This window comes from Cannabis sativa, unplaced genomic scaffold (genome assembly GCF_029168945.1).
Source record: "Cannabis sativa cultivar Pink pepper isolate KNU-18-1 unplaced genomic scaffold, ASM2916894v1 Contig1, whole genome shotgun sequence".
Lineage (NCBI taxonomy): Eukaryota > Viridiplantae > Streptophyta > Magnoliopsida > Rosales > Cannabaceae > Cannabis > Cannabis sativa.
In genome coordinates this window covers 2,056,600-2,083,584 of record NW_026870037.1, presented here as the reverse complement: position 1 = coordinate 2,083,584, position 26,985 = coordinate 2,056,600, and the positions used below count along the sequence as shown (strand labels likewise).

At 35.2% G+C, this 26,985-nt stretch overlaps 1 protein-coding gene across 2 annotated transcripts in view; it reads left to right on the top strand.

Moving 5' to 3' along the window:
- LOC133032995 (uncharacterized) overlaps nt 1-26,342 on the top strand; it is a 28,328-nt gene extending 1,986 nt beyond the window's left edge. Inside the window, exons 5-35 of one of the 2 annotated variants that reach the window (XM_061107489.1) lie at nt 2,017-2,107; nt 2,984-3,066; nt 3,188-3,294; nt 3,788-3,940; nt 5,421-5,485; nt 5,596-5,683; nt 5,909-5,987; nt 6,315-6,423; nt 12,260-12,319; nt 12,476-12,594; nt 13,391-13,772; nt 14,311-14,495; nt 14,605-14,677; nt 14,828-14,978; nt 15,088-15,257; nt 15,560-15,910; nt 16,197-16,364; nt 16,538-16,831; nt 17,096-17,272; nt 21,413-21,676; nt 21,764-21,862; nt 21,956-22,140; nt 22,924-23,259; nt 23,745-23,898; nt 24,041-24,151; nt 24,539-24,706; nt 25,099-25,225; nt 25,315-25,473; nt 25,598-25,710; nt 25,795-25,854; nt 25,955-26,342. In XM_061107489.1, the coding sequence (XP_060963472.1) occupies nt 2,017-2,107; nt 2,984-3,066; nt 3,188-3,294; nt 3,788-3,940; nt 5,421-5,485; nt 5,596-5,683; nt 5,909-5,987; nt 6,315-6,423; nt 12,260-12,319; nt 12,476-12,594; nt 13,391-13,772; nt 14,311-14,495; nt 14,605-14,677; nt 14,828-14,978; nt 15,088-15,257; nt 15,560-15,910; nt 16,197-16,364; nt 16,538-16,831; nt 17,096-17,272; nt 21,413-21,676; nt 21,764-21,862; nt 21,956-22,140; nt 22,924-23,259; nt 23,745-23,898; nt 24,041-24,151; nt 24,539-24,706; nt 25,099-25,225; nt 25,315-25,473; nt 25,598-25,710; nt 25,795-25,854; nt 25,955-26,170 (4,897 nt within the window). In that variant the 3' untranslated portion in view covers nt 26,171-26,342. Of the gene's footprint in view, nt 1-2,016; nt 2,108-2,983; nt 3,067-3,187; nt 3,295-3,787; nt 3,941-5,420; nt 5,486-5,595; nt 5,684-5,908; nt 5,988-6,314; nt 6,424-12,259; nt 12,320-12,475; nt 12,595-13,390; nt 13,773-14,310; nt 14,496-14,604; nt 14,678-14,827; nt 14,979-15,087; nt 15,258-15,559; nt 15,911-16,196; nt 16,365-16,537; nt 16,832-17,095; nt 17,273-21,412; nt 21,677-21,763; nt 21,863-21,955; nt 22,141-22,923; nt 23,260-23,744; nt 23,899-24,040; nt 24,152-24,538; nt 24,707-25,098; nt 25,226-25,314; nt 25,474-25,597; nt 25,711-25,794; nt 25,855-25,954 lie in introns of those variants that run through there. The other variant, XM_061107490.1, reaches the window with a different exon arrangement.
- The last annotated feature ends 643 nt before the right edge of the window (nt 26,343-26,985 follow it).

The window sequence follows — 26,985 nt, the reverse complement described above, 5'->3', positions numbered from 1 at the left end:
CACAGTCCCCACTTTGTTTCTATTTATTTGATTCTTGGGTGCCTAATACATTATCTGTACAAGTTCCTTTTAGTTAAGATTTGTAAAGAACTCACATCCGTAGAAAGGCTCTCTTGGTCATTTGTTTTTAAGTCAGCTATGGTCAACAATCTTGTACAAGTAACGAAGTTTTTTCTGCCAAAGTTTCTTTCACTAAATTATCTTTACAACATCAAGTGGTTTCTCTATTCATAGGATTGAAAATTGCATATGATGCACTTAAACAATTCCTTGTATCTTGCTATGATGAAAATAATGCTTCTATAATTGTACTTTGAAATTCCCAGAACTATCTTAACCATTTCATACGAGTCTGTATTTGGTTTTCCTTATGCCATTATGTATCCTTTATAAGAGAAAAGCGCCATAGCCGCTTCACTAGTAAAGCTTTGTTGCAATTCAAAATGTTGCCAATACCAAACCTCCTATTTACTTAGGTTCCCAACTAATAAATGCTCTCCGTTCCCATCAAAAGTTCTTGAACCTTCATTTCATGTCTCCCACTATCTTCTTTGGAATTTGGAAAAGAGAAGAGATAACTTGGTGGCAAACAACACCAACTATAAACCACCTCCGAGTCAGAGATGTTTTCATTCTGTACAATCTTTTTGCTAATCTTATCCAAAATTGGATCTCGAAAATTCTGATCTAAGTGACTATCACCCCTACAAACCTTAATACTTGATGGGCTAGCTATCCACTGAATGACCCAATAAATTTGCTAGCTCATTAACATATAAGTCCCCAAGGTTAATTATTGAAATCACACTTTTGCTCATATTAGTAGTCACACACCTGACACTAGATAGAATATTTTTAGTAGAAGCGACTAATTCGTTAAGTTTTGTATCTTTGGTTTAGTAAAGAACAATGTATCGTCTGTAAGTGGCAGACTTTCACTGTATCTATATCAATGCCAAAGCCTTCGAAAAAGACCTTCTAGATTTGCTTTCATTAGCAATCTGCTTGGGTCATCAACCACTAGAATAAATTAGGAAAGGCAAAAGTGAATCACCAACTTTTGTGACGGTCTTTTGTTCATTAAGTTGAATGTGTTGCTGATGATAAGCACCCTCCCATCCATGATATCCATTGTTGCTCACAACCTTTCTTTCAACTTTCTCGTATGTGCATTTTTAAAGGAAAAAAAGGGACAAAATTCTACAATTATAGCTGAAGCTAGACTCTCATAGCCTATTAAAATAGGAGAACATCACATCTAATACAATAGGTTACCCTACTCTCTTTTTTCAAAGTCGATCTTTAGAACAATTCCTTCTTGATCAGCCACTCTATAATACTCCACAACTTAATCAGCTATATCATAGGAGCAACATTAAGAACCTATCTGCAACAATAAATGCCCCTTAAGCCTTTAATACTAAATTTGATTGCTATTTTGAAACAGCTTGGAATTGGCATCCTATCATTTGCCTATTGAAATCTTAACTTCTGTTTGATAGCCCTCTCTTCTAATATAATCAATTTCTGTAACACATTTCCTTTTTTCTTCGTACTGTCCTTTGTTCATCTTGTAGAGGATATTTTTGATCAAGTGCTTGCATTCTACCCCTGAGTTGTTTCTCCAAACACCCTGGTATTCTGGCTTTTCAAATTGTCTTTCATACTTTTTTTACTCATGAATTGATGGCCATCCCAGCTCAATTCCACAATTTTCTATTTAACAGCCGAAGAAAAACTCGTGAATATTCTTACGTTCTAATTACCTATTCTCAAATCTAGAAAGTGTATCCTGTGTGGGATTAGTTGGGGTGGGCCCCAGATACCCATGGGTTAAAAAAAAAAGGAAGAAAAGAGTGGGTGCTGACTTTAGAACGGTAATATCCAAAGTTACATGGCAGCAGTACATATTATTAGAGCAGTATATAAATCTAGATTATTTTTTTCTTCCCTTTTAGCAGAAGTTTTTGTTAAGATGGAATTCTTAAAGTGTTTGTTTATGATGCATCTATGCAGTAGACAATGCTCACCTGGACTTTCAATCTCTCAGACAATGGGTGTTACTGGGAAGCAGTCTTTGGACAAAGATATCGTGTTAATAAGGAAGGTAAATGTGGTATTCCCTTGTTTTGGAATTCAGAGATTATTTATTTTTATGGTACTTGTTCTGCCCTTGAATCCTACATTATTCATGTTAGCAGTCTGAAGATACTTATTGTTATAATATTACTATTGTGAAACCTACAAAAGAAGGGTGAATCGGTCCTAACAGTACAGCCATATAATATATGTAAGTCGGATTATATATGGTGTAGGTATGGGTCTGTTAATAATCTCAATGTCAAAGAAAAAAAAAGAAAAACAACTGAACAATCTAATAAGTATGCTTCCAGTCCCTGGCAATTGTTTTGGGAGTTCTGCTTTCTAGTATTGTTAAGGATTGGAACTTGTTGTCGTAGTTTTGCTTTTGGTGTGGACTTCTTTACTATTTTTAAAACTTGTATTGATCTCCTTAAATATGATTTCTGTCTCAGTCTCTTATGTCATAACTCCTAATTGTATGTAAAATGATACGAAGATTACTTACATCTATGTAGATATTCACATAGACAAGTGTATATTATGTTTTCTTTTATTTACAACAATAATAATATATGTTTAAGTGAGGTTATGTTCCTTATTATACCTGTATTAATTCTCCTAAACTAATATATATACTAATATATTATATATTATATTAATATATAATATATTTATGTATATATATAAAGACAAGTGTCTTTTTGTGCTTTTAGGATTTTTCTCCACGAACTATGACCTATATATTATTGTGCCACCGTTAGCCATCGTCTTTTTATGTAAAAAGTTTATATTAAAAAAGAAGCGAAAATCAGATTCTCTGTTAGCATCCTGCTATTCACCCCTATAATAAGATATCTTTTAGTCAGAATTTATGATACTATTTACTTTTTTCTGTAAGCAGTTGGGGATCTTGAACGTTGTTGAAGTCATGGAGCTGGCACCAGAGCTTGTTTATCCACTGTATCTTGCTGCCTCTGTTGATTTGTAAGTAGTAATTTTTAGTACTCATAGGTTTTTTATTTGTGGTCACTCTCTGTGTAGCATTTTGTTTTTTGACCATACTTTATAATTCTGTAATGACTTTGTCGTTGTTGATTGATTCTAGTCAAGACCCTGTTGTAAAAAGGGGTGAGGAGCTTTTGAGGAAGAAGGCTAATGGCACTAACCTAGATGATATGAACCTCATAAACAAACTTTTCTTGCTGTTTAATGGTATAGAATATACCTTCTTCTTTTCTTACATGATTTGAATGAGTTACTGTATTATATTGGAGTTGATTAATTGTTGTCTGAGCTAACATACTTACTCTGCTACTAATGTTTGTTTGAGATTTCTATACCTTTTCTGTTCGGCTCATTCTACTGTGTGTGCATATATATATATTAATGAACTCAAGGGCCTTTTGTTTTGTTAAAAATGTTATCATAATTGAGGAGCTTTGGTTTTGTTGAAGAAAACGATTGTTACTTAATACGGTGATGCATATTTGAGTTTTGCTTAATATTACATACAAATATTCTGTTGAAATATAAGGCACTAGTGTAGTAGCATGCTTAAATTTTGTGATTGATGAATGGGAGTTCCACCATACTTTGTTGTTTTACTTGACATAAACTTTTTTTTCTTTTTCATAGAAATACTATGCAGGATCAACATAAAGAAATACTTTGTGCATGGTCAACTTATCTCTTAATTTTTCTGCAGGATCTGCCGGATCTCAAAATGTTGCTCCTGAGTCTAGGGTTACTCCTGGGAACCATGCTTTGAAAGTAAAGCTGATGTCTACTTTCTGCAGATCCATTACAGCCGCAAATAGTTTCCCATCTACATTACAATGCATTTTTGGCTGCATATATGGTATGGGATTGTTTATTTTATTTTATATTTTTGTGTTCCAAGGGCTTCTACGTCTTTGTCTTTTGCTGGACTTGGAAGCTATTGAGATAAAATTGTTATTTCATCTTTTTGAGAAAAATCTGATGCGCCATAAAGTATTCAAGTTTTGTTTAATCATATATAAAAATGCATAGAGGATGGTGAAAACTACATTTTTCTTATTATTATACATGTGTTTCTCTTTAAAAAATAAAACTACATTTTTAAGTTAAAACGTCCTAATAGTGTTTTCTCTCCCTTCTTTTGGTTGTTTGTATTCTTTGTTATGGAATGAGCGTTACTTTTTTCTCCATGCCCGTGGGGTTGGTGAAGGGAGGGCCCCAATTGGTAGAAAAAAACCCTCAACCCCCGGCTTCTTCTTTTTTTTTTTTTTTTTTTTTGTTTATGTATATATATATATTTCATGTATTAAATGTAGCATTTTGTATCTTACAAAAAATATATTGATAACAATTTTGTATTAAACAAACCCTCTTGATTGCAGTTTCATTTCTTCAATGGCTTTCTATACTACTGAAATATGAACGGTTGAAACATTGTTGGTAGACTACCTTGTATGCTCTTTTGGAAAATAAAAAAATATTATGCTGCCTCTGTCAAGATGAATTGCAGCTAGCCTTTTGGCTTTGTAATGTAAAAGGCTTCAAGGATATCCCTCTCTCTGTTTTAATTAGAGAGTGGAATTTCTTCGGGTAATTTTAATCTTTATAATTTTCTTTTCGTTATCACTCATGGTTCGAGTGATACTCTGATCTTTGTAACCATGGCCTTCCTCTGCCATGAGCGAGGGCTGTCATTATGTTTGGAAGGAGGTCATTCATGGACATATTGACCTCTCTCTCTCTCTCTCTCTCTCTCTCTCTCTCTCTTCTTTTTTTCTCAAAGAAAAAGACAAAAATCTACTTGAAATGCTCTGTATTTATTTGATCATATGTAGTTTGTAGCTCTTTGTTCTAATCTCGTAGATGACATCTTTACACATACAGAAATGTATTGGCTTATTTAGTGCAAGTTATAAAGCAGATGCTCATTATATTATTTAGCTGGGAACTGCAGTAGGGTAAAAATGGGTTGTTCTTTTCTGTGATTTGAATGGTTTTTTTCTTCTCTTTTCCAGCTCGTCAATGACTTGGAAGCATTAACCATTTTTGTATATCTCTTTCTTGTTTTAGTGGCACACATTTTTTTTACTAGAAAGTGGCACAGATTTAGTTACTGCATTTTAACAATTATAGTGATTTGCAACTTATTACGTAATTGAGGGACCAAAAGAAAAAAATCGATTTTTTGGTAGTTATGTGCTAATCAATGTAAAAGTTGAGTCTGGATTTGGAGGGGTTGGGGTTGTTGTATCTGCTGCTAATAACCCCTTTGCCTATAGTACTTGCTAGGCTACCATTTGCTGAACTTTGCTTTATGTTTTTATTTTCTGATGTGAAAGGAAATGATACTACATCAAGGTTGAAGCAGTTGGGAATGGAATTCACTGTCTGGGTATTTAAACATGTAAGTTTTTTTTTTTTTTCGTGGATTCTCTTTTCTACACCCAAAAACTTTTTCTCTATTTTTTTTAATATTTATCTTTTTGTCTACTTTTAATTTCTTGTGTTGTGCAGTCACAAATGAACCAGCTGAAGCTTATGGGTCCAGTGATACTGAATGCAATTTTAAAGTCACTTGACAGTTATTCAAATACGGAGTCAGGTTTGTCCTATGCATTGAAGTTTATTGGATTAATATTGCCATCATCATTTTTATTTATTTATTTTCCCAAAAGAAGATAAAAGAAAAGTGACATTTCTATTGTAAATATTCAATTGGTCATTTTTTTTAAGAAGAAAAAGAATTATGGCATTTGTGTTTTTTAATCATATGACAATCATGTTGATTTATAGTATAACATTGTTTTACTGTACTAAATTCAATCAGATGCTGCTGCTAAGGATACCAAAACTTTTGCTTACCAAGCTATTAACATGCTTGCACAGCGCATGCCTCAACTTTTTAGGTACATTCTTCTACTTCTTTCTTCTAGTACTAAGTATCATCCGTACAAGTTATTTCTTTCTCCAAGTCAACATATTTGTTTCATATACCCAAGAGGGGTTAGCTCAAATGGTTAGACATGTAGTTTGCTCTCACAAGGTCTGAGGTTTGAGTCCCTCCTGGGTACATACATAGTAATTGCTATAATTTCCTAGTCCCCAAGTATTGTATGGTTAGGTGGATCCTAGTTAAAAAAAAAAATTCGTTTAATATCCCCCTTTTGTTTCCTTTAAATGTTAATCCAAACTTTTAAAGATGAGATTTTAAAGGTGAAACTCTCTCTTTCCAGAGATAAGGTTGACATGGCGGTGCGACTTTTTGGTGCATTGAAACTGGAGGCACAGTCTCTTCGCTTCATTATTCAAGAGGCAACTATATCACTTTCTAGTGCGTATAAGGTATGTTAGTGTTTACACCTTCCTTGAAACTATGATTTAAAACTTTTTGTTATATATATGTACACACAAATCTATTTTTCTTATTGAAATAGTATGTCAGTACTTGTATTATTAATAATCAAAATAATACAATTTTTTTGAAAGAGAGAAAAAGGTCATTGTCACCCGTCCCTCCTGATATATATATATAGATATATTTATATAGATTACCTCACTTGTGGCAGAGGAAAAAGAACAAAAAACCACGGAAAAAGTACATAAAAGGAAAAAAAAAATGGTGTGAACCTTACGTCCCCTCTCCCATACACTAGAGACTTCCATTCTCTACACAAATCTAGAAAAGATAAATCCTCAAAATGTTTAGACTTGTATACCCAAGTAGCTGACCAGAATTTTATTTTCTCCCAAAGTTCTTCCTTTGAACTCTCGCGACCCTCAAAGATTCTAGAATTTCTTTCCAACCAAACAGCCCAAATTAATGCCATAACCACTGTTCTCCATAGTTTGCTTTTGCTTTTGCTGCCCCTTAGTTTACTCACCATCATTAGTGGAACACAACTGGGCATAGCCCAAACAAGTTTGAACTCATTTACCAAGTGCAGCCAGATTCCACGAACATAACGACATTCTAAAAATAGGTGTTCCAAATCTTCCCCGCTATTTTTACAGCACACACACCAGCTAGGAGAAATACAAATGTAAGGTCATCTCGTCTGCAACTTCTCATGAACATTGACTTTGCCTAGAGCCACTAGCCATCCAAAGACCTTAACTTTTGAAGGAACTGAGCTTTTCCAAAGGATCCTTGCCCAAAAAAGGCCACTATGGTTTGGGTTTGAAGTAAACCAGCTAAAGGCAGATATACAAGAGAAAATGCCTCCAGAATTAAGCCTCCAAATTCTGATGTATACATCTATGGTGAGCAGCCAGACATGCTCCAATCGCTGAATTAAGCTGATAAGACTAGGGACTTCCCTATCCAAAAGGTTTCTTCTGAATATAAAATTCCAACTCTTCTCTAAATTGCCTGGCAACCCTTCGTCCACCACTAGCTCCCTTATACTTTCATTCTTGGCTTTGGAGATCACCGCTAACATCGGAAAGACACTTTTCAAAGCTGAATCTCCAATCCATACATCTTCCCAAAAGCAAATGCTACCCCCTTTTCCCGCTTTAAAATACACTAGCTCCAAATATTTGTCATACAAATCTGAAATATCTTTCCAGGGTCCTTGTGGAGATAACCGAACACCTTTTTTTGAGTCCCAAAGATTCTCGGCTTGACCATAGCGACTCTTAATCACTCTATGCCATAATGAATTCAGTTCTAAAGAATATCTCTAAAAGCCACTTCATAAGCGGCCCCTTGTTTCAAAAATCCAAATTTCCAATGGCGAGCCCCCTCTCATTCTTTGGCTTACATACCTCCTTCCATGAAATCAAATGTTCACTGCCCAATGAATCTCCACCTTCCCAAAAGAAATCTTTTATCATCTTTTCCAAAGACCGTGTGACTAATTTTGGAGCTTTGAGAAGAGGGAGAGTATATTGGAAGGGAAGATAAGATAGACTGAATAAGATTAAGCCTATCTTCCCTAGATGAGGAGCAGTTCCAACCGTCGAGTTTCTTGGCACATTTATCCATAATCGAAACCTGAAAACTCTTCTTCCTAGGCGAGTCACCTAGAGGCATTCTAAGATATGTCATAGGCCACTTGCCTACTTCACTCCCGATTTGAAGAGCACATTGTTCCACCACTTTTTCATTCAGGCGTAGACTCAACAGTTGGCTCTTACTTAAATTCACTTTTAATCCTGAAATACCACAGAAGGCTGCAACAATTCTAACCAACTTTTGAAGTGACTCCTCATCATTTACAAAAAATAGAGTGTCATTCGTGAATTGTAAATGGCTGATTTGCACTTTATCTTTGCCAACACTGAATCTCGAGAAAGAACTTGAATCCACCGCTTTATTCACCATTCTCTCAAGGAAATCAGACACCAATGTAAAAAGGAATGGAGATAGTTGGTTTCCTTGCCTTAGTCCCCGAGACCCTAAAAACCTTCCCCTTGTACTCCCGTTGATGAAGATAGAGAATGATGTTGTTGAGATGCATCCTCTAATCTATTTCCTCCATTTTCTCCAAATGCCTTTTTCAACAAAACCCACTCTAGAAAATCCCAATCCAATTTGATATGTGCTTTCTCGAAATCAATCTTGAAAACAAAGCCACTCTTGCCTCGTCATCTATAATCTTCGACGACCTCATTATTGAATCCAAAATTTGTTTGCCTTCCATGAAAGCAGACTGAGTTTCTGATATTGTGTCACCCAACACTCCTCTAAGTCTTGTAGCAAGGAGAATGACTTTGGCGATAATCTTGTATACACTAGTAATGAGGCTGATTGTTCTGAAGTCTTTTACCTTGCAACTGTTGAGTTTTTTGGGAATAAGACAAATGAAAGTTTCATTCCATCTCTTTCAAAAGCTTTGACTACCAAAACTCCCAATGGCCGGGAGTAGTATCCAAGCTTTGAATCTTGATCTCCAGATACTTCCAATAAATCTTCTATTAACTGCTTCCTTCTTAACTTCTTGTAAAACTACTAGATCTGGATTGGCCTTAAAATTAGTTGCTTTAATTGTGTTTCTCTTCTTTTTATCACCACTACCTCTAATATTCCAAGAAAGGATCTTCATTAATCTTTTTTCATGGCCCCTATCTTTTTGTAGCTCTTATCATAATTCACATTGAAGGTCAGGTGATTTAGCTCTTTGCATTTCTTTCTCCCATTCTTACTCGCTCCTTCGCTCTGCCTTCCTATCTCTTTGTTTTGCAGAATTTCCAATCCCAAATCCGCCAGACTCAACAATCTTGTCCCACAAAGAGTCCTCCAAATTAATACCCTTTTTTCTCTGATTCCCTTCTAGACTTAACTGATTTTGAGATACCTCTTCCTCCTCTCCAAAGTCCCTACATGTCACAAATAATGTCTTCTTGGTCTTCTTTCTCATCCTCATTTGAAGAATTCCCCATCCGCATCTGACGAGTCACACTCCGAACTAAGTTCCAGAAAGTCTTCTTCCAAAGATCTATTGCCTTTTTCCAAATTCTCCTAGAAGCTTCCCAAATTCTATCCATTAAATTCTTCACAGAAGTGATCTATTGCTTTCCTTTTCCTATTGTAAACTATCAAGTCTTTTTTCATTCACCACTTCCTCTTCTTGCTCATCTTCTCCATCCTTGTGTAATACTTTATTTTCTCCCATTCTTTTGTTCATCTCAAAGTCTTCCCAGAAGCTAATTATTGTCGATTTAAAGCTTTCTCTAGCTTTTGGTTTTATCGACCCAAGTAGTCCTTTGAAGAATTCGTTTATCACTAGTACGTGGCTCTTTTTAACGCTTAGGGCCTTTTCGTCCTTCCCCGACCCAATTCTTCTTGTCATCAAATAGTCCTTGGTCTCCTTTTCGATCCTATCTGAGAGAGTAGTTGCTAGACAATCTCGGCCCATCACTAAACTGAAAGGCTTATTACAATAGTAAATTAATTCCCCTGGTTTAAGACTATGAAGCCCATCAAACCCCCAGTCCTCACTCCTTGGTCCTTCTACATTTCGGCCAAATATCTCCCGGCCCAAACTATGATCATACTGACACATGTTTTTTAAAAGGGAGAAAGCACCTAGTTCTGGACTCTTGACAAAATTTGGTACACGTGTCCTAGACAAACCCTGAAATAGCCGAATAAATATTCTCTTCAAGTTATTTGACTTCTCACCTCCGCATGCTCTGGTTTCGGGACTTGAAATATCAATCAATGTATTTAAATAACTACGGCTATCCACCTCGAGATTTGCTGAATCACCAATGGCTTGCTCCATCCCCATCTTCTCGACTTCTTCCTCAACGCAATGATTCTCCACCAGCGTCTGGTTCTCCGATACCTGAATACCATCTTCTTTCTAATCAGTAATGGCCTAACCATCCTTCAATACCCCCGTATATCAATCAACCACCATATCGTCCTTATTTGTTCCTTCAATCGAGCATTCTTCAAACCCCTCATCATTATCTTTTAACAGACGGCACATAGCCATGTCTTGAAACCAGAGTGTATTGAAACCTCCATTAAATCTATAATTCTTTTCGTTGAGTTTGAAAAATTTCAATACCAAGTGAAAGTTGTCAATTGTTACTGCTAAGGTCTGAGGAATAAAGCCATTAGAATCACCCTCCAATTTCAATTTTATGTGAGGCAAAAAATTCATTTCAGTAGTCTCTTTATCAACGTCAAGGGGTCTTCTGCATAAGGCTTCGATTTTCCTCATTGTTTTCATTTTCCAGAGATTTATAGGAAGCCCTTCGACCCCAATTCAAGACCCCTTGCACTCAATCTTCACGTCTTTGCTCTGGTTTTCAAGCGACCAATTGACAAAGGTCACTATCGCATTTGTGCCTGCCACTTTCTTCTATTTTATCTTCAACAATTCCTCCTTTTTGTTCTCATTCTTGCACCATATAGTTGTCCTGTCATCAAACAGTTGATTTCAAGTTTTTTTCCCACTTCCATGAATAAATTAAAAAAGATGCAACTCCAAGAACTTTTACTGTTATCTCTAAACATAATAACTGCCAACTTCCAGTCTTTAATACATTGCTTTGCACTCAAATAATCCGTGAAGTTTTTCTGGTTGAGCCGCTTTGCTGGAAAGTTCTTTATAAACCAGAATCCTTGCTCAAAAGTGGGTAAAAAATTCCATTCACCAAGATTGCCATATTTCATATTCCCCTGGTGCTTCTGGTATCCTCCCCTTTCTTCCCTGAGTTTGTTCCCATTTTTTTGTGGTGCTACTTCTTAAGCCACTGATTGTTTCACCACGTTAGCTCATGAAGCTTTATTGTTGTTTCTTGATTTTACCACATGGATCTCTTCTACTCTCCTCGTGGACTTTCTTCTCAATAAGTTGCTAAGACAATCTTCGAACTCCTTCCAGCCCTTCACCTTAACTTCTTCAGGGATGATCACCATCTTCACAATGTTCTTTTTCAGTACAGTAATCTTAAGAAATACACCCTTCGCATTCTGGAAGACTTCCAAGAAGCAGCTGTTTGTATTGCTCTGAAAGAATCTTTTGAATGAGTTCCTCTGCTTCCCTATTTCTTCTGTATCTCCTCCAAAATTTCCAGAATCCAAACTGCTGCATCAATTGTTACAGCAATCTTGAATCCTGCTAGTCCTCTCGCAGATTCTCACAAATCCACCATCCTTGGACAAAGTTAGCATGAATGCTTTGTGTTCAGTTATGAAAATCCAATACCGATGTGGCCTAGAACTTTCAGACTCAGAACACTTTTCGACTCCCAAACCAGTAGGGTTATGGATGTTTTTCTTCCCATGACCAGTGGAGTCATGGTGCCAGGACAGCCGGTTTTTCCCATGGCCAGTAGTAGGGCCATGAAAATTCCTTACGTGCCTGAAAGTTTCTTTAGAGAGAGGAGAGGGAAAAAATGTAAATTCCTTACGTGCCTGAAAGTTTCTTTAGAGAGAGGAGAGGGAAAAAATGTTTAAAATGTTTGTGTCATAACAAAGCACAATAACAAAACCGAAAATAATAGATAATCAAAATAATACAATGAATCAAAGAGAAAGCCATAGGAAAATAAATAAAGCTATTATGTTAGGTGCTGCCAATCCAAATCAGAAAATAATTATAATTAAACCCTCTCACCAATTCAGAAGACAAAATACCCTTACATTCACTTACATTAAGTATATTAAACTGATTTTTATTGTTCTGTTCACTATACTAATTTATTGTTTGATCTTTAGGGTGCACCAACAACTGTGTTGAAAGATTTGGAGACGCTTTTACTGAAAAGTTCTCAAGAGGTTTGGACACTCTTACGTTTTAGGTTGTTTTGTCCTTCTATAGTTTGATTCGTCCCTATTAGATTAATACAATAAGAGATTTGACCTCTCTCTTTTTCTCCCTTGCTATTTTACCTTTAAACTCATCATGAAGACTATTTTCTTGTGTTGACATAGGAACTAAGTGAAGTGAGATATTGTGCTGTGAGATGGGCAACATCATTGTTTGATTCACAACATTGCCCTAGTCGATTTATTTGTATGCTCGGGGCAGCTGATACTAGTTTGGATATCAGGTTTGGTTTAATTTAAACTTTGAATTACGTGCCGAGATCACATTTTTTTTCCTGTTTCATTACACTTTTATATTTAAGTAAACATTATGTTTCATGGAGGTGAGTGTTTTATTTTTATGTTTGTTTTTCTCAATTAAGTAAACTCATGTATAAATAATGCTAATTTGCTATTGCTCTCATGGTTGGCTCAAATCCCACAGTTAATTAAGCACAGTAGAATAAAACTTTCATCTTTTATAGAATATTTAAACATTATTAAAACTTTCTATAGTTACTTTGCATGTTTCTTTTATCTGTTTCCAATGTGACTTTTGTCCCACCTTTTATTTTTAATTTTTCTCCAATGCTGGACTTTCTCAAATCTTGTATGCAAAAAAAGATCACCATTTTGTATGTGCCATCTTTAGCTCAGCCTAGGCTTTTAAGAGACTCGTAATTGAAATGACTAACAATTAGATTGACTAGTAGTCGAATTCACCTTCAATCGGATTGATGAATAAGAATCTGTATAAGCTTTTTACTTTACTGTTAGGAATCAATATCAAATTTGACAGTACTCCATTTCATGTTTACTTCACTTTGGAATGGAAGTAAATAAAATGCATGTTACAAATATACCTTTATGTAAAAATTAGCATAACAAACAGTAGTCATAATCATAAAACAATGTCTTATAATTCCATAAAATAAAAACTTCTTATTTATCTATAAAGACCAAACCAACAAAAGCTGAGGAATGCATCTTACAAACTTGTGACAAATGTAATTTGGCATCCTGATATATCTCTTTTTTCAGGGAAATAGCAAATGAAGGCCTTTTTTTGAAAAACGATAATGGGTTTAGCATGAGCGGAAAATCTGATGTGCAGTATCCAAATCTGGAAGCCATGCTAGATTTTATTCTCAGACAACAACCAAAGCTGTTAGAATCATCTGAGATGAGAGAACAAAGGCTTCTTTTTCCTTCAAAAACATATGTGGTTATGATCAAATTCTTATTGAAATGCTTTGAGTCAGCATTGGAGAAACACAAATCTTTAGAAGAATCACCGACTGTTCAATCTGCTATTGAAAATATGTGTTCACTGTTAGAACATGCTATGGCTTTTGAAGGATCTGTTGAATTGCATGCCATTGCTTCCAATGCATTGATTGCTGTTGGATCTTGTGTCCCAGAGGTCAATATTGCTGATACTTTTGTGCGGACTAAATTACTTGTTCTGTCTCTTTGTTATATATATAGGAAAATTCTTAACTAGGGGTATCACGTTTGCTCTTACCATAGGGTTATTTTGTATTTTCGATATATGGACAAATTATAACTCCATTTTTTCAATATATAACGGGGTACATTATTGTTACAGTACGCATGCTCCTCAGTTCTAGAAAATTATAAATAATTTACAGTGCTGAAAGTAGGATTCAAACATTCAATTGCATTTGTAACTTTACGTGTGCAATTGACTATTTTGAACTTTATGTTTGACACCGTAAATCATTTAGAACTTTTCGAAAATACGTGGGATGTTTGTTCTAACTACAATGTATAATATCATATTAAAAAAACTGGGATATAATTTCTTGAGGTAAAGAAAATAGAAAACACTCCTATGTTAGAGTCAAAAGTGATACCCCTACTTAAGAAGTTCCCAATGTATATAAATATGTTTATATATACTGTTACATGTGCTAAGTTTGTTGACCTGTTATTTATAGATGATAGCAACTCGTTATGCACTGAAAGTTTCATGGATAAGGCAACTACTTAGTCATGTGGATTCGGATACTCGTGAATCTGCAGCACGTCTACTTGGAATAGCTTCCTCTACTCTTCCTGTAGCTACATCATCAACTATAATTAGTGAACTAGTTGCTTCAATTCGTGGAGTACAGAAACTGAGGTTTGTAGCATCTATATTTGGGGTTAAAGCTTGTAATTATTCAAGCCACCTTCTGTTTTCAGTGTAAATTATAATATGGATACTTGAAGAAAAAATCAATTTTGTTCAGATTTGAGACTCAGCATGGAGCATTGTGTGCTATAGGATATGTTACTGCTGATTGCATATCCCGAGTGCCCTCAGTAAGTCGTAATTCTATCCTAGCATCTTTCAGACATGGTTTATATTCAGCATCTTCCTGATTGTTGGTTGCTTTTGAGGACTTGAAATAATAATGTTCTTTAGTACTTCTGTGTCACTCGGGCTTATGTCTTGACATAATATTATCTCAGATTCCAGAGGCATTGTTTCAAGAGACACTGAAGTTTCTTGTTGATGTTGTTAGCTCTGAGACTGCTACACTGGCTTCAGTTGCAATGCAAGCATTGGGTCATATTGCATTGCGAGTTCCATTGCCATTACTTACCAATGACTCTAATTCAGGTAAGCAGTGTAGACATTCAAATATTATTGACTGCCTGAATCTCCCCTATCATTTCCTGTCAGCCAATTTCGAAATATTGTTAACAAGTAGCCCATAATTAAACTGCAGTTGACATACTTACAATTTTACAAGAAAAGTTGAGGAAGCTGTTATCTGGGGATGATATTAAAGCAATGCAAAAAATTGTTATAGCAATTGGACATATTTGCATGAAAGAAACATCAACTTCTCGTCTAAACCTTGCTCTTGATTTGATCTATAGTCTTTCCCGGTCCAAGGTTGGTAGAACTATTTTTGTTCTCTGCTATTTACTAGCTTCATTCATTTACTTGGTTGTATATAATCAAATCAATTTATTTTTTTCATGGTCTTATTACATTAAGCATTATTATTTCCAAGATAGTATTAATAAAAGATCAATAGGTTATCATTCACATTGTATTACTGCCTAGGCAGTAGCCAGAAACCTCTAAAGATTACAACCGCAATCACAATTGCAATATTTTATTTCTATAATTTTTTTTTTCAGCACTTGAGTGGATTATAGATGTCTAATTCCTGCAGCTATTGAGTTGTGTAGGTTGAAGATGTTCTATTTGCTGCTGGTGAGGCTCTATCATTTTTGTGGGGCGGGGTTCCTGTGACTGCTGATGTGATTCTCAAAACTAATTATAGTACACTTTCTATGAGTTCCAACTTTCTTATGGGAGATGTGAACTTAACATTGTCAAAGTATAGTACCGGTGAAACATGTATGGTTGATGAAGATTTTCATTCCACTATTAGAGATGCAATTACTAGAAAGCTTTTCGATAATCTTTTATATAGTACCAGAAAAGAAGAGCGCTGTGCTGGATCTGTCTGGCTGTTATCAATTTTAATGTACTGTGGCCATCACCCTGCCATCCAGAATATGCTTCCGGAAATTCAGGTTTGCCAGTTACAAGCAATCATTTCTCTTGTTATCTTCTTTTTCCACTTTAGATATTTGACCTATCACAGTGGATCTCATTTCAAACTGTCTTCTTAGAGCTGAATTATAATGTAGATCTTTTTGACTCTTCCTATGCTTTTCCACTAGGAGTGTTTTTTTCTTTCTAATCTGACTTGAAAACAGGAAATTATGATGAACTTAATTGCGTGGATGCTTTCTACTTTGCCCTAGCTAAACACTATATACTAGAACTCTTTGACAAAACCTTTACATATGAATGCAGGAAGCTTTTTCACACTTGCTTGGTGAACAAAATGAACTTACACAAGAGTTAGCATCTCAAGGCATGAGTATTGTGTATGAACTTGGGGATGAATCAATGAAGAAAAACTTAGTAAATGCATTTGTAAACACCCTTACTGGGGCAGGGAAAAGGAAAAGAGCAATCAAGGCAAGTTTATTCTCTTTCTCTCTCTCTCTCTCTCTCTCTCTCTCTCTCTCTCTCTCTCTCCCTATTAATTTTTATATACATATAGATATATATTACACACTATGTATGTATTATATTTATGTCTCTGTCTGTCTTTCTCTCCTGAAAATGCTAACTTCCAATTTTTTTATCAGCTTGTTGAAGATTCTGAAGTTTTTCAAGAGGGAGCTATTGGCGAAGGTCTAAATGGTGGGAAACTAAGCACTTATAAGGAACTATGCAATTTGGCTAATGAAATGGGGCAACCTGACCTCATTTATCGGTTTATGGATTTGGCTAATCATCAAGCATCTCTAAACTCAAAGAGGGGTGCTGCATTTGGGTTTTCTAAGATTGCAAAGCAAGCAGGGGATATTCTTAAGCCACATTTGCATTCATTAATTCCGAGGCTTGTTCGTTATCAGTATGATCCTGATAAAAATGTGCAGGTATAGATCCTTCAGTGCTTTGTATGATGTGAGACCATCAGATTCTTAAAATCTGTATAAATGTTTATTTATATATTATTTGAAGGCTGTTGTTTATTCAATTGTTAATGTGCATAGCTGTAGAAATGCAATATTTTACTACATCTTCAGTATATTTTTCTTATAATAGTCGCATGGAAAATTTATGAATTATCCATTCAAGTAATCTTGCACGCCGTGTTAGATCTATAAGTTCTCATATCTTCTTTCTTCTGGTGTTTGTAGGATGCAATGTCACATATATGGAAGTCACTAGTGGAAGATTCAAAGAAGACAATCGATGAACATTTGGATGTTATTATTGATGATTTGTTGATTCAATGTGGTTCTAGATTATGGCGTTCACGTGAGGCGTCCTGTCTTGCTCTTGCAGATATCATCCAAGGACGGAAATTCGATCAGGTGATTTACCAATAAATTCTTAATTATTATTTTTCAAACTAACTTATTTGGCATAAGTACTTGAGTTTATTACGACTTATAAAACACTAAGACTTGTGGTGGCTGTAGAACATCTAACCCACATATTTAAATTTGGCTTATAATTTCCGAGAAGCTTTCACTAATAAATTTATTAAGTGTGAGTCATCTTAACTCCTTAAAAAAGTGTAAACATCTATTTCTTTTTGTCTGACGCTTCACAATTGATTGTATATTATACGTCTACGATGTACATGTTTTTGAGTATCCATTTTATATGTCAGGCTAAATGAAATTCTCCTTTGAATACTAAAATTGACAACCTTTTTATGTACTGTATTTTTTTAAGGTTGCACGTTTACTGCACCCTAATGCAGTTTTCGTATTATTTTCACTTACATTAAATAATTTAAGCAACAATTTTTTGTAATTTCTTAAAAGAAAAAAGAAACAAAGACCAGAAATTTACTTGGAAAACCTGCCAAAATTTAAAAGAGCGCTCCCCTTAAATTTTGAAATTTTGATTTAATAAAAAGAAATTTGTTTGCATTTATAAAACAAATCATTAGTTTTCTCCTCTAGAAAAATGTTCTCTTCTCTCTCCTCCTTTTGAGAGAATCAAGCCATGCATGGAAGGGGCTCTGAGAATTTTAGGACAAGAAAAACGTTCTGCTATTGATCTCTTAGAGCCATCAACGACACTGGAGTTTCAGAACAGAGCACAAGGTATTCATGCTTAACAAAAGACGACAATTCGATCAGAATTTGTGAGAACAAGATTGACTGGTTATGAGATTATTATAACCTTTGATGCAACTCCAGATTTGGTAGTTCCTCCAGAAGTTAAATGGGACAAAGTTGATAGAAGATTTAAGACTTATATTGTATATCACAAAAGGATTAAATGAAATACTAGGTGCATGTTTGGCAGCATAACTAAAAAACTATTTTTTGTTTTTTAAAAACAGAAAATTGTTTTTTAAAAACAATTTGACTTGTTTGGCCTTGTTTTTTGAAAACAGTTTTCAGAAAACAAAGTTACAAAAAACAAGAATTTTGAAAACAACAAAATGTTGTTTTCTGTTTAAAAAACCAATTCACTTTTGGTCAATATTGTTTTTAAAAAACACTAACCAAACATGACTTGTTTTTAAAAACTTCAAAAACTATTTTTTGTTCTCATTTTTAAAAACAATTTTTTGAAAACAAAAAACAGAAAACAATACCAAACATGCTCTTAGTCTTTTAGTGTACATAGGCTGAGTTGTCTTAGTATTTTAATTATATTGGTCCAATTGTAATCCTAGGTGGCCTAAGTCTGTTTTAAGACCTATGCTTATAAATAGAAAGAGAGAAACCTCATTGAGATTAGCTTGGAATTAGAAAAGAGTACTCTTGTGGAGAGAACAATCCTCTCGAAAGATTGGGAATTTGGAAAGACGAGCCTCTCAAAAGCTCGATATTGTAACTTTGCCACTGCTTTTTCAAAATAAAGATATTCACTACTGGTGTTTATTTTGGGAAATAGCTGATAGAATATTTCTAGTCTAAGACTATTCTATCCAAAGAACTCTGTGGAGAAAAGTTATTTTACCACTCTACTCGAAGAGGATATGGAAGCTTTGGAAACAGTGGTGTCGAAAATCGAAGGCTCCATTCAAGAATCCATCCAAGAACTTGGGAAACAACTGCAGCAATAGTTTCAACAACAATTTTAATTGTTATTGGAGACCCAAGAACCGTTAAGAAAGCTCTAAGAACTTCAAGAAAGTGTTGTTAACAGCCGAAAACATCGCAAATTGGAGATTTTGGCATGCCACAGTAGTGGATCTGTGAGTGCACCAATAGCTAGACAATTCAGGACCATTACAATAGCTTTGGCAATGGTGGTATTACCTTTTTTGAATGGAGATGATCCGTTTGCGCGGGTCATACGCATTGAAGAATATTTTCGAATTGAACATTATCTTTAAATCCCGTTACATTATGAAGCCATCTGGCTACCCACACTCCAATCTTGTCCTAAAGACATTCCATCTTCATAAATTGTTCTTCAAAAATCTTCCTATTCCTTTCCAGGCATAATTCCCCATAGTAAGGCTGGTATGGCAAGACGACATAGAGTTTGGAAATGAAAATAGTATGCCCAACTTGAATCAGCATATTTTTTTGTTTTACGTCTCGTAGTTCTTCCTCAACCAGGTGTCTTTTTTTTTTTTTTTTTTTGAAAAAAGAGAAAGAGGTCACTTCTCTTAGACTAGCCCCACCCCCAATATATTATTGAAAGTCTCACTCGTGACGAAGGAAAACCATGGATACAACCACTATAGCTCAAAGCAAAAAGAGACAAAAACATCAAAACTATACCAGAGCCGAAACAAAACTAGTAAACGGAAAAACAATAACCCAGAATCACAATAAATTACCACAAGGCTCTCCATTCTCTACTTAAGTCTAGAAACAGAACTACTCAAAGAACTTTGTCTTATATACCCAAGTAGCTGTCCAAAATCTAATCTTATCCCATAAGACATCTAGTGAGCTCTCCACACCTTGAAAAATTCTGTCATTTCTCTCTAACCAAATAGCCCATAGAACTGCAAGAATTGCGGTTCTCCATAAGCTGGTCTTTCTTCTACTTCCACCCAATTTGCTAACTATCATATGGTTGACTGATTCAGGAAAGACCCACTGAATTTCAAATTCATTTAGCAATTTAATCCACAGCCTATGTACAAAGCTACACCTCAAGAACAAATGTCCCACATCTTCACCACTTTTCTTACGACCAACACACCAGCCTGGCGACAAACACAAAAATGGCCTTTTTTTTTTGCATCACAGCGTGCACTTTTAATTTTTCTAGAGCCACCAGCCAACAAAAAACTTTCACTTTGGAAGGACATCTGCTCTTCCATAGGATTTTTGACCAGAATAAGCCATAGAGTTTGTCTTTTGGTACAACCTTTAATGCTGAACACCAAGATTTCCTCCGTCTGGGATACTCCACTGCATGTTAAATTCTTTCAGCAATTTGTACAAAAATTGTAATGCAAAGTCACAGTGTTGGATGAGGTGTCTACTAGTCTTGTTTTTCTTTCTGCAGAGCACACACCATCTTGGAGATAATGCAAAAGAGGGCTTCTTCTTTTGCAAAATCTTATGTATGTTCACCGTGTTCAGCATCAGTAACATAAGAAGATTTTGACTTTGGGTGGAGTTGCTGGTTTCCAAATGACATCGGACTAAATTAATTGCCTCCCTTGCTCCCTATTCCTCAATAAGTAAAAACCAGATTTACAAGAGAATAGACTTGAGCTCGCACCCTTTTAATTTCTGCAGTACTTACATTTTCCACCCTTTCCAGTGTCCAACAATCGCATCGTTTGTGGAATTTCCCTCTCGTGCAAGTTTCTGTAAAACTTGAAATTCCAAGCTACCTAAGAGTTGAGATTTCCTATAAACTTAGATATGCTCTGGTTTCTTTTTGGGCTTATTCTTGCTAGGTAAGGAAATGAGTTGATGACATAATTTAATCCCACCCACACATCCCCCAAAAACGGATTTGGTTGGGAAAATCTTTTGAACTGGTGTTACAAGCTATCTAGTTTTATTTCCTTATGTTGTCTTGTGCTTTATGTTTTATTTCAATTTATAAATTTTGTAATTTTCCCCAATTTTGTAACCATGGCTTTCCTCCACCATAAATGAGAAGTTATAATAAACTTGGAAGGGAGTCATTACAAGACATATGACCAAAAGATGAGTATGATAGCATTCTTTCTAAGCATAGGAAAATAATTTTTTTTTGAAAAGAGAAAAGACCCATTTATCTAGGGTCCTTCCCATTATTTATTAATAAACCTCACTTATGGCGGAGGAAAACCTTGGTTACAGATAGCATCTAGGAAGCTTATAAAAATGTTTTCCATTCTCTACATAAGTCTAGAAAGGACAAATCCTCAAAATGTTTGGTTCTAAAGACCCAAGTAGCTGTCCAAAATTTTCCATAAGCATAGGAAAATAATCATGTGTTGGCATATAATTTTCCATTCATTCCCCCTCTTTATATCCATGTTACTGTTGTGTTATATTTCTCATTTACCTCTTCGGCAATTTTAGGTTGGAAAGCATTTAAAGGCATTATGGTCAGCAGCTTTCCGTGCCATGGATGACATAAAAGAGACTGTCAGAAATTCCGGTGAAAAGTTATGCCGCGCTGTTACTTCGTTAACTATTAGACTGTGTGATGTTTCTCTAACGGATATAGCCTATGCTAGCCAGGCCATGAACATTGTTCTGCCTGTTCTGCTCAAGGAAGGCATATTGAGTAAAGTTGACAATATCCGCAAGGCATCCATTGCTGTTGTAATGAAGCTTGCAAAGGTTAACATTTCTTTTCAGTTGTTTGTAGTTCTTCTATCCGTATTTTAAATCTCAAAAGTATTCTGGGTTTCTCCAATTTATTTACAGGGTGCAGGACTTGCTCTTCGTCCACACTTGTCTGATTTAGTCTGCTGCATGCTGGAAAGTTTATCTAGCCTTGAAGACCAAGGTCTAAATTACGTTGAGGTTGGAAACTTATATAACTATATGCCATTCATACTTTCAGGAATTTTTTATTGTTTCCTTTAAATTATCTCTTTGTTTGTGATTGTCACCCAGTTGCATGCAGCAAATGCCGGAATACAAATAGAGAAGCTTGAAAGTCTGAGAATCTCAATAGCAAAAGGCTCTCCAATGTGGGAAACTCTCGATCTCTGCTTAAATGTTGTTGATTCTGAATCCTTAGATCAATTGGTTCCTCGTCTTGCTCAATTGGTCCGATCAGGAGTTGGTCTCAATACTAGGTATCTATTAATTACATTATTATTTCAAATCCAGATATTATGGATTTTTTTTAGTTATTTCTTGTTATTGTTAACTTTTTGTCTTGTTCCTCTTAGTTTGTGCGCTTCAGATACATAGATCTTTTGTGGAATATTCTCCAAATGTTCGCTTTTTTTAGAGTTAACAATTGATCGTTTGAGATATGGAAAAGATATTAATGATCCATAAAGTATCCACTGTAAATAGGGAAACTGAAAGGAAATGAGTAATCAAAGAAAGCAAAAATTCTTGTCACTGAAGCCCAAAGAGAGATTCCTCACTTATATTATTAATATAATACTAGGATGGGAAAAAGAAATCTACAAAATTGTATCAAACCTGAACATACACTGTTAGGATTTACAAGAATCCTGAAATGAACTGAGTTTATTCTATTTTCATTAGTAAGAAACTCCATGCCCACTAGCTAGCTCAGTGGTAAGGGAGGTATGAATCTGGGACCTCATTATCTCTTTGTTGTACGCACCAAGTGTACTAACCATACCAATAGAAAAAAAAATAGTGAGCAACTCAAAAATGTGCAGGTCATTTAAGTAGAGACTAAAGTATGTGATTGTCATGTAAAAATGGCAACATGTCTTTATTTCTTTTTTCTTCTTTTTTATTCTCTCTTTACATTGATAATACAAAAACAATTAAAAAGAAAGAGAAGCAAGTGTACATGAAATATGACTACACCATTAGAAATCTGCTTATTTGTCTGGTGCTTTCTTTGACATGGCCTGTCTTGTGTTTTCTCACAGGGCTGGTGTTGCTAGCTTTCTTAGCTTACTTGTTCAAAAAGTGGGCTCTGATTTCAAACCATACACTAGCATGCTTTTGAAGTTGTTGTTTCCTGTTGTTAAAGAGGAGAAAAGTGCAGCAGCCAAACGTGCCTTTGCCAGTGCTTGTGCCATAGTTTTAAAGTATGCTGCACCAACTCAGGCCCAGAAGTTAATTGAAGATACTGCAGCCTTGCATACTGGTGATAGGAATGCTCAAATCACGTGTGCAATTCTATTTAAAAGTTACTCATCCATGGCCTCAGATGTTCTGAGTGGATATCATACATCAATTATTCCAGTTATTTTTATCTCAAGGTCAATTTCGTATCTTTCTTCTTTGGTGTGACTTTAGACTTTACCTTAAATTAGCGTTACATTATTTTTTATCACCAAATCTTGGCAAACCAATGAGACTAATCACAACTATAAGAAGGCAGATCTAGCACTGTAAAGAAGTAATTTACTCAAGGTGACTATAGAAGACAGGCTCAACTCCATTGCTTTGTTGTAATCTCTTACAGGGTCTCCTTGCATTAGAAAAGTTGCTATAATCTTTTGCAGGACCTTATTTGTTATGACCTTTGCAATTTAATCTCCTTTGGCTTCTAACGTGCTGACCTCTATAACTGGAGTGTGAACTCATATTTAAGAAACTGAAAGCACTGTGATAATATTTTATGCTTAACCTGCAGGAAAGTTGTAATATTCTATTATTGTTATAATTGATTATTATTTGTTTGAATATTGCGTAAAGTTGCTGTGTTTTGTTTGCTTTGGAATTTTAATGTTCGCAAACACAGATTCGAGGATGACAAGAATGTCTCTGGACTTTTTGAGGAGTTATGGGAAGAAAATACTAGCAGTGAAAGCATAGCCCTCCAATTGTATTTGGGAGAGATTGTATCTCTTATATGTGACAGCATTACATCATCTTCATGGTCAAGTAAAAAGAAGGTAAGCTTTCTTCTAACCCCTCTTAAGTGAAGTTATTTTAGTTTCTCTTTATCTTTCATCACCTTACAATTTCTACTTTATTATTTTTGCAACTTATACGTTTATAATTGTTGGCTCATGGTTGTCATTACATGAATTGCAGTCTGGTCTTGCAATTTGCAAACTAGGTGAAGTTTTAGGTGAATCCTTGGCTTCTCATCATCGTGTGTTACTCGAAGCTGTTATGAAAGAAATTCCTGGGCGTTTGTGGGAGGTATAATCATTGATCAATGAACTAATTACTCAAATGTTTTTTGATGAAATGAAAAATAAAATAAAATGTTATTAATAAAGTGGATGATTTATATGAAAAGTTCATCCGGAAACTAAAAATTGAATACTATTTCTAATTCCATCCTAATCATACAACATTCTAATAAGCTTCTGTAGTTAGTTATAATCAGTCAACCATATGTGGAACTAAGAGGAGTTGTGCAGACAAAGAAAACAAGTGCATTAGGAACAAAACATTGAAATGAAACACAATACATTAGTTGAATGTAGTAGCCAATATATTTAGGCAATATATTGTATCTGTCAAAATAGTATTATCTTTTCCCTTTCTTACATTAGTCTACTAACGTAACGTTGAATGAGACAGGGCAAGGAAACTCTACTTAATGCCATAGGGGCTCTCTCCAAGTCATGTCATAAAGCAATTTCGGTTGATGATCCTACCACTCCTAATGCCATTTTAAGTGTAGTTTCCTCTGCATGTAACAAAAAGTCGAAAAAATACCGTGAAGCAGCTCTATCTTGTCTTGAACAGGTATTTATTTCCATTTTGTAGCCACAACCTATCGTTGAAAGCTTTCTTTTGTTTGTGTAAATGCTCTTGGAAATATGTCTTGCTTCTTTCTTCATTCCCCCGTTTTTTCCATATGGTTGTGCCTTCTTTTTCCATTTCATTTCATTTATGCATATCATGTACTTTTGTTACGTACTGTCAGTTCCTGATATATTCAATTGGTTTTTCACAAATGATATATATATATCTGATGTACAAGGTCTTCGGTAATATTGCTATAACTAGAGATTATTGTTTTGCATTTGCTTTCCTTTTGTTGAAAGTTGTGCTTCTCATGTTCCCATTCTTACATCCAATCTAGTAGGCATTTTGTCTTCTTTGACATCCATTATTGTCTCATATTCTGATTTCAGGTTGTGAGGTCCTTCGGTAATCCAGAGTTCTTTAAATTAACTTTTCCAATGCTATTTGAGATGTGCCAGTCCGCAACTCTCAACAAATCTGGGAAACTAACTTTGACAAATGATGCTGTTAAATCTGGTGATAACAAAATTTCAATATACCTTTCAATTATAACACCAATTTCTATCTCATTTGAGCTTACAAATCTATCTTTGCTTTGTGGACAGAAAAAGACGATGCCGATGAGATTTCATTTCCGAATGACAAACTATTGGAATGTGTGACATCTTGCATTCATGTAGCACAATTAACTGATATTCTTGAGCAACAGGATAACTTACTTCACTTGCTGATTATGTCCCTTTCACCTGGGCTTCCTTGGACAGGTAACCTTTCTTTTCCTATTTGCTCTTAACCAAGTTGCAAGAGCTTTATGTATAATATACTGTTATCATTGATGAATTTGATTTGTTTTGTTGCTTATCTCATGCATTTCCACTGTTTTTCTAGTTAAAATATCAGCGTTTTCGTCAATAAAAGAACTCTGCTCAAAGCTCCAGAAGATTTTGGATGACTCCAAGGAACCCTCCATAGATGCTGGGGTAGCAATCTTTGTCCAAAAGGTAATATGAGCCAAAATTATCCATCCATACCTGTATATGTGTTACTGCTTGTTTGGATCAATTGAATTTCGTTCTCCTGTTCAGGTGTATCAGTCAGTGTCGCCTAAAATAGTTGAATGCATAACAACGGTGAAGATTGCTCAGGTATGCACATCATGACAAGTGAAAACGATTTCCATAAATGTCTTCGCTTAAATTTAACTACTTTTATCTTAGTAAGTGACTGGTTTTCACGTTGATACAGGTCCATGTAACGGCTTCAGATTGTCTTTTGGAAATCTTTAAACTATATGAGCACATTCCATCAGTGTATTGGACAGCAAGTGTAGATCTTATGGACGAGCTTATTCAATTGCTTGAAATTGAAAAAAATGGGGAGGCAAAGTCCTTGTTGAAGAGGTGCATTGACATCTTAGAAAACCTCAAGAAGCATCATCATGTTCATGTTCAGGGCACCTAAACTCAAATTTATAGGATTCTTGTAACTTGGGACATAGGAATACATGTACAAACAAATTGAATCACATTAATACCCCTATTTTTTTTAAATTGGGGAATTCGCATTACAAGCTATAGAATTTATAGATAGCTTTAACTTCCATAACAGTACATATAATACAATTTTTATTTTTAACTTTTTGGGTTTTAACTTTAAGCATGAATTTTTTGCTAAAATAGTATTTTACAAACATAAAGTGATACTAAAACCAAATTTGAGTTTATATTGTTAGTGTGCTGACTATTTGAAACTTTTTTTACACAATACCACTTTATCTAAAAAATGGTGATGTTTCTTCTAGTCTTTGCACTCAATATTCCATGTCGAAGTTCATTTTTGATGTCCGTGTTTTCCACCAAGGATGTGTGTCACCCATGAAGAGGGCTTGTGAGCAATTAGGGTCTACTTGGGTCCAGCTTAGGCCCAAGTACTAATAAGGGTCCAAGTATTACGAAGACGGCTTGACATTGCTTGCCTTGATCAATGCATTGGTCCCAAACAACCATTTCATCTTAGTCAGGGATACTACAATTTTTTTTCTTGTGCTGTAAAACAGAAGTTCTAGCATTCAGGGCTCTGTTAGTGTCTCTAGCTCCATCTGACCGTCTTGGATCCTGAAAGACATCATTGGCTAGCTAGCTTGCAAAAATGCCAAAAAATAAGCAAAGTTAAGTGTGCAACTCACCATAGATTAATCCCGAAGGCCAGTAGAGTAGAGCTTGTCTGGCTCACTGTCACCGAGCTCCTAAAGCTCATCATCATCCATAGAAGGAGGG